This window comes from Nycticebus coucang, chromosome 2 (assembly GCF_027406575.1).
Source record: "Nycticebus coucang isolate mNycCou1 chromosome 2, mNycCou1.pri, whole genome shotgun sequence".
NCBI classification, from domain to species: Eukaryota; Metazoa; Chordata; class Mammalia; order Primates; family Lorisidae; genus Nycticebus; species Nycticebus coucang.
The window spans coordinates 173,738,501-173,750,680 of record NC_069781.1 but is presented as its reverse complement, the minus strand read 5'-3'; the positions used below and the strand labels follow the sequence as shown (position 1 = coordinate 173,750,680).

The 12,180-nt window shown below is 37.1% G+C and overlaps 1 protein-coding gene across 3 annotated transcripts in view; it reads right to left on the bottom strand.

The window, feature by feature from the left end:
- Positions 1 to 12,180, bottom strand: part of CNTNAP4 (contactin associated protein family member 4) — a 269,620-nt gene that overhangs the window by 164,755 nt on the left and 92,685 nt on the right. For 2 of the 3 annotated variants that reach the window (XM_053608592.1, XM_053608584.1), the window contains exon 3: positions 10,046 to 10,239. The exons of the other annotated variant lie outside the window; for it this stretch is intronic. In XM_053608592.1, coding sequence (XP_053464567.1) covers positions 10,046 to 10,171 — 126 coding nt within the window. In that variant the 5' untranslated portion in view covers positions 10,172 to 10,239. The remainder of the gene's footprint in view (positions 1 to 10,045; positions 10,240 to 12,180) is intronic. 3 annotated transcript variants of the gene reach the window in all.

The following is a 12,180-nucleotide window of genomic DNA, read 5'->3' as shown; positions in this document are numbered from 1 at the left end:
TCGTGAACTTAGGCTTTCTTTCTTTCTTTCGAGACAGAGTCACACACTGTGGCTCGGAGTGTCCTAATGTCATCATAGCTCACAGCAACCTCAAATTCTTTTTTTTTTTTTTTTTTGGCAGTTTTGGCTGGGGCCAGGCTTGAACCCGCCACCCCTGGTATATGGGGCCAGCGCCCTACTCCTTGAGCCACAGGCGCCTCCTACAACCTCAAATTCTTTGGGTTTATGTGATCGTTATACTTCAGCTTCCAGAGTAGCTTGGATTACAAGGCCCATCACAATGCCCTGCTAATTTTTCTACTTTTAGTAGAGGTGGCATCTCATATCACTCTAGCATAGTCTGGAACTCTTGAGCTCAACAGTTCGCTCACCTCGGCCTCCCAGAGTGCTAGGATTACAGGCCTGAGCCACCACCCGTGGAGGGCACTTAGCCCTTTCAATCTCCATTTTCTCAGTATCAAAATATTGATCTATCTTCTTTTCCAGTTCATGAGGAAGCATGCTATTTTAAAACTCAAAGAGCATAAGAGATCACTCATTAAGTACCTTTCAACCTATATGGTCATTCTATAAGCAAAAATAATAATAATAATAAAAGAAGCTCATAAAGGCACTTTGTCCTTAGCAATCTACCTTCTTAGGGCTGTCCTGGAACTATATTATCACCCTACCCCTGCTCTTATCGGAAACGCAGGAGGGCTGAGTGAATTGGACAGAGTATCCCAGGCTCCTGTGTTAAGGAGCTTCCAGATGGGCACTTGAAAGAGATCTGCAGGTGAATGGAAGGGAGCAGCCAGGGCAGGTCTTCCCACTCTGCCCTGCCTCTGGCAGCTTCTTGGTAGTGGCTGAGGCATTTACAAGGCTGTAGCTCCCAGTGGACTCCCTGCCACCATAATCCCCTACTGGCAAGTGCTTGCTGTAGTTCTCCCTTCAGCTGGACAATGCCAGCCTCTAAGCTCTGGAAATAGCATCTTCTCATTATGCTTAGCTCTAGGAGTTATAGTATTTTCTCACTGTCGCTAAGTTCTGAGTGGCCTCATCATCTCACATGTGACTGCTCAGCTTTTCCATCACCTGTAACCAATTTCCTATAATGACTTCCCAGTCTCACATCCCTGGGATGATTTCTGTTTTCCTGACTAGGCATTGACTCAAGAGGACAATTGAGGACCAGGACTGAGGTTTGGGGGTTTTTTTGGTCCTATTATGTTATAATATGATCAAAGATTAGGTGACATGCTGCACACATGCATGCTACCTGAACATTATGTAAATATAAATATATATATATATCTACACTAACACTAAAATTAAAATTGAAATATGATGCTTCGTATTGATAAACACAATATTCTATATACTATAAATAGATGTTTCAAGATATTCTCACATAACAAGTAGAAGATATCCATTATTTAAGTAATGGTTAATTTCCTGTGTCAACTTGACTAGGCTAAGGGATGCCCAGATAAGCAGATAAAATATTATATCCGGGTATGTCTGGGAGGGTGTTTCCAGAAATAATTATCTGAATTGGTAGGGTGAATAAAGAAGAACAGCCTTCACCATTGTAGATGAGTATAAATCCATCCACCCATTGAAGGACAGAATGAAGCAAAAGTGAGAAGAAAGTCAAATTCTCTCTCTCCCCCTCTCTTCGTGAGCTGAAGCATCCACCTTCTCTTGCCTTCAGACATCTGAGCTCCTGGTACTGAGTCCTCAGACCCAGACTAAATTATGCCACCAGTTCTCCTGGTTCTCCAGCTTGCAGACAGCAGATGGTAGAACTTAGCTGTCTCTACAACTGCATGAGCCAATTCGCATGTTATATATACAATCGTTTCTGTTTCTCCAAAAATCCCACCTTGTGTTAAACAGTAGTACCCATAATACACTGGGTTTGACGTAGGAGTTAACAATTTTAAAGAAAAATCATCGCATTAAATGAATAACTTTAAAAAACATGTTATTTTGTTGTACAGCACAATTGAGAAAATAATAAATAATACTACAGTTTCAAACATTTTCATTCATTTCCATCTTTTGAGAAGTGTCATATCAATTTTATTAAATGAGGTTGAAGACACTTTTATATATTTATACATCATTTTTTTCTATGAACTTCTTGTTTACATAACACCTTTTTAAAAAAAAAAAGTTAAGTTTTTATTTTGTTATTAATTTTTTAGAATGTTTTTTAAAAAATGGAGACTTTACATCCTTCATATTAACCTGGATGGAAGTGGAAGACATTATTCTTAGTAAAGCATCACAAGAATGGAGAAGCATGAATCCTATGTACTCAATTTTGATATGAGGACAATTAATGACAATTAAGGTTATGGGGGGGGAAGCAGAAAGAGGGAAGGAGGGAGGGGGGTGGGGCCTTGGTGTGTGTCACACTTTATGGGGGCAAGACATGATTGTAAGAGGGACTTTACCTAACAATTGCAATCAGTGTAACCCGGCTTATTGTACCCTCAATGAATCCCCAACAATAAAAAAAAAAAAAATGTTTTGTACCTGCACTATATAATAGAATTTCCTATGATGATGGAAATGTTTTATAATTCCTTTGTTTACTACAGTAACTACTAATCGAACATAGCTATTGTACATTTCAAATGTGACCAGTATAAACTGAAGAGCTTTATTTTTAATTTAATTTTATCTTAATTAATTTCAAACTTTAATGCCCCTACATGGCATGTGGCTATCTTAATGAATAGCACAGCTTTAGATAATAAGTGTATTAAGTCTCTGTGACTGGGAGATTGGCTTAATATCTAGTCTATGACTTCTGTTCCTGGCCTTCACCTTTGCCAGATCCTTCTCGTAACATTAACTAAAGGAATGTACAGGAGTATACTGGATCTAAGATAAATCAATATCCTGTTGGTTTGTCTTGTACTCAACTAAGAATCTACACCTGGATGTCAAGTTTATCAAGCAACCCAATGTTCCCCATAGTTTGCAGCAAATTGGAATCACTGGGAATATTTTAAAAATCCCAATACCTGAGCTTATGCCTCTAGACATTCTCTCTAAGCATCAGAATTCTAATGTCCACTAAAGTGTAATAACAACATAACCTGTAATTGATGAGTAATATTAAAAAGCCCAAATATTTTTGAATAAATGTTTATCAGCTATATGGTTCCCAAATATTTTCTCACATTATAAGTGAAAAACTGTTTCTTTTGATATGCAAAAAGTTTTTATTTTGATGTATTTTCTATTTCTTTGTGTAGTTTCTATGGTATCTGTGCTTTAAGTGATGTATCGGTGGTGCCTGTGGCTCAAGGAGTAGGGCGCCGGTCCCATATGCCAGAGGTCGCCGGTTCAAACCTAGCCCAGGCCAAAAACCACAAAAAAAAAAAAAAAAGTGATGTATCAAAAAAAAAAAAAAGTCATTCAATACATGACCAATGTCATGAAGGTTTCTCCACAGGTTTTCTTCTAGCATTTTTATAGTTTCAAGTTTTATGTTTAAGTCTTTAGTTCATTTTGAGTTGATTTTTAAGTACATGGTATAAGATAAGGGTCCAATCTTACTGTTTTGTATGTGGATATCTAGTTTTCCAGCACCATTCTTTGGAGAGACAATCCTTGCCTCTTCGTGTATTCTTGATGTCCTCATGGAAGGACAGTTGACCACAGCCATGTGGGGAGCGCTGTTCTGTTCTGTTGTTACTCTATATGTCTGTATGCCAGCATCATACTCTTTTATTTACTATAGCTTTGTAATACATTTTGAAATCCAGATGTGTGATGACTCCAGCCTTATTCTTCCTTCTCAAGATTATTTCAGCTATTTGGAGTCTCCTGTAGTTCCACAGGAGTTTTAGGATTTTTTTTATATTTATATAACAAAATGTCTTTGAGATTTTTATAGGGATTGCATGAATCTATAGATTGTTTTAAGTAGTATGGATATTTTAACAATATTAAGTCTTCTAATCTATTAACACAGAAACTGTTCCCATTGACTTGGACTTTTCTTTAGTTTCTTTCAGCAATGTTTTGTACTTTCAGAGCTCAGATCTTTTGCCCTTCTCCCCCAGCAATAGCTAAGTTTATTCTAAGCATTTATTTGTTTTTGATGCTATTGTAAATGGGTTATTTTTTAAGTTTCCTTCTTGGATAGTTCATTGTTAGTATACAGAAAGGAAATATATGAAATAATAATAACATAGTAAAAGAAATAAAGAAATATAAAGAAATCCTTTAACTCAATAGCAAAAATAACAAGTCACCTGATTCTAAAATGGGCAAATGAGCAGAAATTTCTCCAAAGAAGATACACAAAGAGCCAACAGGTATATGAAAAGATACTCAACATTGCTAATCATCGGAGAAATGCAAATCAAAATCACAATGAGACCTTACATCACACCTATTTTAGCGTGTCTATTATTAAACAAAAAACAAAAAATCCAAAAGTACGAAGTATTAATGAAACTGTGAAGAAGTTGGAACCCTAGAACACTGTTGATAGGGATGCAAAATGGTGCAACCACTGTAGAAAACAGTATGTATGCAGTATGGGAGTTCCTCAAAAAATTAAAAACAGAAATACTATGTGATCCATAAATGCTAATCCCAGGTATTCATCCATAGGAATTGAATTCAGGATCTCAACGTGGTATTTGCACTCTCCTATTCATTGCAACGTATCTGCAATAGCCAAGGTATAGAAACAAACTAAATGTCCACAGATGCATGGATAAAGAAACAAAATGTCCACAGATGCATGGATAAAGAAAATGTGGCATAATCATAGGATGGAATGCTACTCAGCCTTTCAAAAGTAAGAAAATTCTGCCATACAAGCACAACATGAACGGACTCTGAGGATGTGATAATAAGTGAAATAAGCCAGTCACAAACAGTCCACATTACCATTCACATGAGGTGACTGTGTCTAAAATGGTCACAGAGGAGCAGAGAGCAGAATGGTGGTTGTTGGGAGCCATGAAAATGTGAAATGGGGAGTTGCTACTCAATGGATATAATGTTCCAGTTAAGCAAAATAATTAAGTCCTAGAGATTTGCTGTACAACACTGTGCCTATAATTAACAATACTGTATTGTGCATTACAAAATTTGTTGAGAGGGTAGATTTCAAGTTAAGTTTTCTTACCAGAATAAAAAAAAAAAAAAAAGCTACTTTTTAACCATGTACTGCTGGGTTAATCATTTTCAAAAGGTAGAGAACTCATAGTTAAACAGAAATACGAACAGGAAACTTCCTGAAGGTATAGACTAATTATGTGGACTTTAATTAAAAATACCTTTTGGGGATCATTGTCCTGGAAGGTAGAAGCAGCTTCAGGCACTCTCTAGGCATTTGCCAAGTACTGAGGCAAGCGTTGCAATGCATTAGCTTGACAATTTGACATGTTGACACACACAGCATTAGCACTGCTCCACTTTATACCACCATAAATGCTGCTTGTAGGCTTAGGTCACCAGAACAAGGGCTTAAGATAGGAAAAGAGCTGGAGAAAATGCCCTTTGCAAGGAGTCTACCTAGATTGCAGCATGGACCCTGTGTCCTGGGTTTTCTACTGAAGTCTCCAGGCCCTTCTTTACTTGACTTGAAACAAATGCATGTTAAAATCTTTGCAGGTGGTGTTTCTATACCTTGTCTGGCTTATAGGGTTGACAATTCAGTCATTCACAGTGATAACAATGACCTGAATATTTTGTGATAAGTGGTATTCTTCCATCAAATTGCCTATTCTAAGTCACAGGGTCTCCCTGTCTTTCACCAGCCAAACCCAGGGTTTTAAGCCAACCTTCTACTTAAAAAACAAAAGCAAACTTGGTAAATGTAGAATGTAAATGTTTTGGCACAGTAACTGAGATAACGCCGGAAAGGCTATGTTAACCACTGTGATAAAAATGTGTCAAATGGTTTATGAAGTGAGTGTATGATGCCCCATAATCATATCATTGTATACAGTTATGATTTAATAAAAAAATTAAAAAAAAAAAAACAAAAGCAAAGATATACTAACTTCAGAAAACCAATAAAGGATTTTGTTTGAAAAATCAAGTTCCAATGAAGCGCATTTATGAAAAAGCAAACTATTCTTGTTTAACAGTAATTTTGGTCAATTTATAAGACTGGTATCGTCCCATTCCTTGCCTAGTAATCTGCACTGCAAAAATGAATCTTGGGCATTTATCAGAGCGAATTTGGAGAATTTGGCCATAAAGTTGCTGCATAAGATTTTCTACTTAAAATAATTTCTAAGATGCTGGATTCATGTTATTTCAGCACTTGTTCTTAAATGAGTGAAAATTACACCTTACATTTACTTTCTCCACCACTTACAATAAACTGCCTAAAAAGAGTCTTTTTATCATACATTCTGTGAGATTTTATTTTGTCTTCAATTTGAGAGGAACAATTTTAGTGGCTTGCATTTTCTAAATTTTCATAAAATATTTATTTGCCATCCAGCAGAGTACTCTGTATAAATTACATTTTACTAGACTATAAATTTTATTCTGGATAAATGCTTTAATGTGTAATTTTTTAAAAAATCATATATCTTTCAAGGTTACACTTCTACTAAATTTCATATATAGATTATAAATAAAATAGCTTGTTTTTCTTCTTAAAGATTATTTGTAAGTAGCAGCAGAGCATTTTATTAATTCCTTCAGGTATACAGAAGTCACTGTTCTCTCTCTGGTGCTTGACATGAGATCACAAGAAGGGAAAATGAAGAATTTTCCCTACAGCATTTCAACCTGTGTTGATTGTTTGTCTTGTGTTTATTTCTAAACCAGTAACACTCGTCTTTTCTTTCCCTATCACATCCTTGTATAATGCCTTATGTGTTTCCTAACTCTCTTTTATAGATTTATTTGTATCATCTAGAGCAGATTATGAAGCTATTTAAAGGAAATTGACATGCTTAGTCTAACTGGGAGGTACTGCATGGTATCTACTGAAACTGGGTGCAAAAAGGTTAGGAAATGCATATTTATAAAATGTAATGAAGGATTAAATTCCTTACTATGTATATTAATTAGAAATTGTTTCTTTGGGCTAAAAAAAAAAATTAAATTGGGTTGGGTGCAGTGGCTCATGCCTATAATCCTAGCACTATGGGAGGCAGAGGCGGTTGGATTATTTGAGCTCAGGACTTAGAGACCAGCCTGAGCAACAGTGAAACCCAGCCTCTACTAAAAATAGAAAACACTAGCCGGGCATTGGGTCACATATGTGTAGTCTCAGCTACTTAGAGGCTGAGACAAGAGGATCACTTGAACCTGGGAGTTTGATGTTGCTGGGAGCTACAATGATGCCATGGCACTCTACCCATGGCAACAGAGTGAGACTCTGTCTCGAAAAAAGAAAAAAAATTTTTTTAATTAAATTGAAGTGATCTTTGGTCTTCCAGGTGGAAAAGTCAAAGTGGAACTGAAGTGACTATGTAGTAGAATGGAACTATGCAGCCTACCTGGGATGAACAGGAAATATTTACTACACACACACACACACACACACACGCATGCGCACGTGTTTTGTAATGATTCGTTACATATGTATATACACACACAGAGATACAGAGATTTAAGAATTTGGTATTGTTTTACCAATACCATCACTTACCTGTGTTACATGTGGTCATGGTACTATTGCACTAGTCTTAATTTTGATCTTAACATTCAAAATTATCTACCAACTTTTGCTACCATAGCCAGAATTATCATTCAGTCCTTCCCAAATTTAACAGTCTAAGCTGACCAACAGTCTCACTAGTTACCTAGGAAACCATATCTCTGGATATCTCTAATGTCCGTGCTTCTGTTCTGTTGGCACGCTTCCAGCTTCATGAAATAGCTTCTTTAATCCTCCATAATTTAAATTATAACGCTTTCTTCAGGATCTACATAAACCCTACTTCTTTGAGAGATTGTCTACCATTATCTCTGTATTTGCTTGAATTCTTTTAACAGCTCCTAGATATTTGTACAAAGGCACAGATTAGGAGATCAATACACTCAAATCTATTCATCCATTGATTGGTTACATGTATTTCACTAATTCAGCAAAAGTCACATGCCACACAGGATGTTGGACGCCAGGAATATTAAGATGAAAAACATAAAAATTCTCTTATTAAAAAAAAGGGTCAAAATTTTAGATGAGAGAAAAATATGCCATCCAAACTTCAAGTATATTAAACTCACACAACATCAATGTGCTAACAGGAAGAGCAGATGAAGGCAAGAGGGAGTCACTCTCAGTTAGCGCGATCAGCAGAGTATCTTACAAGAAAATACACTCACTCATTCACTCATTCACTCATTCATTCAATAAGTTTAACATGCCAGGTGCTGTTACACACAGGATGCTGAGATGAACCGCTGGAAGGCACAATCTTTATTTACAGAGCGCTCATGTTTAAGAGGGGAAACAATTTACAGCATAGTCTCAAAAACCATTGTTAACTTAAGGGGACTGTGATAGACGCCATGTCTTTATTTTATTGCTTTGGATTAGTCAGTATACCCATCACTCCACCATCTCACCCTGAGCACCTCCACTTTCACAGGAGTAAGCAAGAAAGGTAAATAGCAACGCCTAGGTGGGCTTTCTCCAAGCCTATGATCAGAAAAACAATAATTTTCATGGTTGATTTATCACTTTAAAAAGTGTCAAAAACATACATTTTAATCAACATAGCTAAATACTAGCATGCATTAGCCACTACTCACGTAGTTTAAAATCCAATATTTAATTTAAAAAAGAGTCAAGATAATCCAAACTCCTAGTTAAAATAAATACCTCATTAAGCTTTCATTGTTATTGGTTCATAATTACTGTTTATTTCATCCCTAGTTTGAATGGTTTTCATGGAATTAACTCAACCGTAATACCCAGCGTTGTTTTTCTTCTCCCTTCAACTTGCTCTGGATTTTAAACAGGATTTTAAGGTTTTCTTAAAAATTTTTATAGGCAGTATGCTTCTTCCAGGCTCACTGTTGTTCGCCATAAACATGGACTAAATGGCCTTCAAAAGCTTTAGAGACCCAAAGGTGAGTAAATCACAGTCCATTTCCTCAATGAGTTTAAAGTGTACAACAGAGTTCTAAGAAGTTTCAAAAAAGAGGCAATTGACTGGTCAAAGAAAATTATCATTATGTGCCCAAATAGGCTTCCAAATTATCTGTGTGCTAAGAACGATGCTTCATTAAGTTACTCATTTTCTTTGGTTCTGGCAGCTCGGCCAGAGGAAGAAAAAAAAAAAAATAGGTCTTTGATTGCAATGTGTTGTCCCTGGACCACATAAGATGCAAACAAATACAGCCATACACTCAGAAAGGAGTCCTTTTTTTGCCATCAAGCAAACTTTCTTTAGCTTCCGTCTTCCATCCAGTGATTATATTCAATCAGTCAGCAACAAATGCCGCCCGCTTTATTACAAACTGCCCAATTCCCTGTCCCTCTCTCACAGGTGCTGCACCACTGCTTACAACCCACAGCATTTCACCCACATACTTTAAAGAGAGTAGAGGAAGGTTTATATATAAAGCACACGTATGTGTATGTTCATATGAATTTATACACACACATAAATCCAAATATTATATGTGAAAACCTCCATATACCAGAGAATGTTTTGGAAATCTCAGAATCATGAGAGGAAATAAAAGGAATGAACTTTTTTTTGCTAACTTTAAATAAACACAATGCAAAACTACCATATTCTTGAGCAACATGTAAATTTTTTTAATATGAGACTTTTATTTCTTAAACTCCCACACCATCTAATGGACTAGTAGGACTTTTTTTCACTTTATGAGGCCTCTGTAAAATAAATTTACCTTTAGTATTTTTATAAATTTACCATAAAACATATTAGAAAACAAATATTTACTATAGTTTCTCTTTGAAAATGTTCTCAAAGTCGTTCTGAAGGCTCTGTATTTCCACTTCATTTAAGAGATTAGTAAACAAGACGTAACACTGACTGCACTTCTTTTTCTAAAAGGCTATGACTTTTGGCAAAGAACATACCCAGATGCTGTCCTCTTGCTGATACTGCTTCCAGTTCCTGCCACTGTCACTGAACATCAGGAGGTAGCTGGTTACCCAGTTGGAGCTCCCATAGCCCCCTTGGGTGGCCACGGCAGTGACCTCCATTCTCTCTCCAAGGTCAATCTGCAACCACTGGTACTTGTTTGACACAAGTGGAGACCAGCCACCGGCTCCTTTTGTAAAAATGGAAACAGGAGAAAATTGGGAAAGGAGAGTTAGTTAAAAATCTATGCTAGAGAAGTAGAAATGTCAGTAAAGCCATATTTCTGTCACAGATTTAAGTCCAATTTCCAAATAATAAGATTTCTTATGATTGTAGAAAAACATAGAAAAGCAAGAATTTAGTGTAAATGGATGAAATCTATGGTATTAATAATGATGTTCATTTTTAGGGTTTATAGCCGGCTGATACTGGGAAGAACTAAGGGTCTCCCCAAATGTTTTGAAGTGCTCAATTTGACAAATGAACGTGCGAATCAACACTTGGAACTGGCACGTCTTCTACCCTCCTGCCTGACTGAGCAGTGGTTCGGCCTTCAACCCCACTCAGCAGGACTGGATTAAGGGGACAGCTGCACAATGTGGTGGAACTGGAAAACCATTTCTGATCACATTTGGACAAGGAAATGCATTGTTAGGCTGCGAAAACAAAGAAAGTCAAGGAATAGTCCTTACCTTCAAGATGTTTACAGTCTTATGGGAGGGACAGAGGTTGAAAGCATGTCTGAAAGGTAACGGTAATGGTAAGATATGTGCAAGGACCAACAGCTTGATAAAGATGGAGCGTTCCATCTGGTGATGGGCTGGAGGTGCTTTACAACCATATGTGAGAGACAACTGTTAAATTTTCAATTTTATAAGCAAGTTATTAAACAAAACCATCTTTGTGATTAGCCAAGTGGGAGTATTTAAACCATGGAAATTACAAACTGTGCAAATAAGCACTCACCTACACCCTAGCCAGTTTACCAACACACCGTGGGCCCATTCTAGGGGGAGGAAGTTGGTGAAGGAAGAAGATGGGGGAGGGGAAAACACTCCCGAGTCAGTTATGCTTGAGCACTAGGAAGGGGAAATGGAAGCCTGATGTACTTGTATGTTCAAGGAAGCACAGGGAGGGCAGAATTGGCTGTGTGTTATTTTATCCAGCACACACGAGAATATTACCCATGTAACTCCTGTGTATCTTAAGCTGGTTCATTCTTTTAGCTTAACATAATAATTTGGGGAATTCGTTTATTTTAAGTAATATTGCCTTACTGATAATGTAAGCAAGACATCATCGTTATAAAAGCCATGAAGTAGGGACTAACACTGCGAAAACAAAGAAATTCTTGAATTCATATTTATCTCATATTCAATATTTATTAAAATGCAAAATCTATTTCAAACCATCCCAAAGAAGAATGTTAGCATATGTTTTCTTTCCCTATTCTTTTGCCACTCATCTTAAGGCTCTGAGAATAAGGTCTAAAATTTTAGAAGAGATTATCATTACTTTTATATAGTTTTAATTCCAGGAATATTGTTGACATCTGTGACCTATTTTATGAAAACTTGAGTACAAGCCTTCGTTCAAAGTGATGCTCAGTAAATGTTTCTGTTACAGTGGGGCGTGTGCCAGCGTTGAGTCCGAGAGGGACACACCTGTGTGGACAGGTGTTTTCTAAGATTTAAAGATCCTTCGATGGTGGAACACAGCACAGTGACACTCTGATAATGAAAAACAAAACTCTTTGTTACTTACAACTACAAAAAAGAGAAGGCTGCCAGTTAGGGTCACACAGGAGACTGCACCAGGACAGAGTAACAGAGTATCTACAAGAGGGGACTTGTTTGGCAAGTGGGGTAGGGTCAGCTAGCTGGGTTTTAGGGCTCTTTATGAAATGGGTAATCTGAATAGTTTCACTAGCAGGCTCTGGGGCATAAGGAATGCCCCTGGTGGGCTGGCACGTGGCCCCAGAAACGATACACTAAAGAGTCTAATAAAGGAAGTGGCTGACAGATGGACATAATCAGGCACTCAACAAAGGGGAACTGACCAGCTCTAGCGGGACCTCCAAACCGGGTCAAGATGGCATTTAAAAAGAAATTATATGACAACAGTGTCCTCT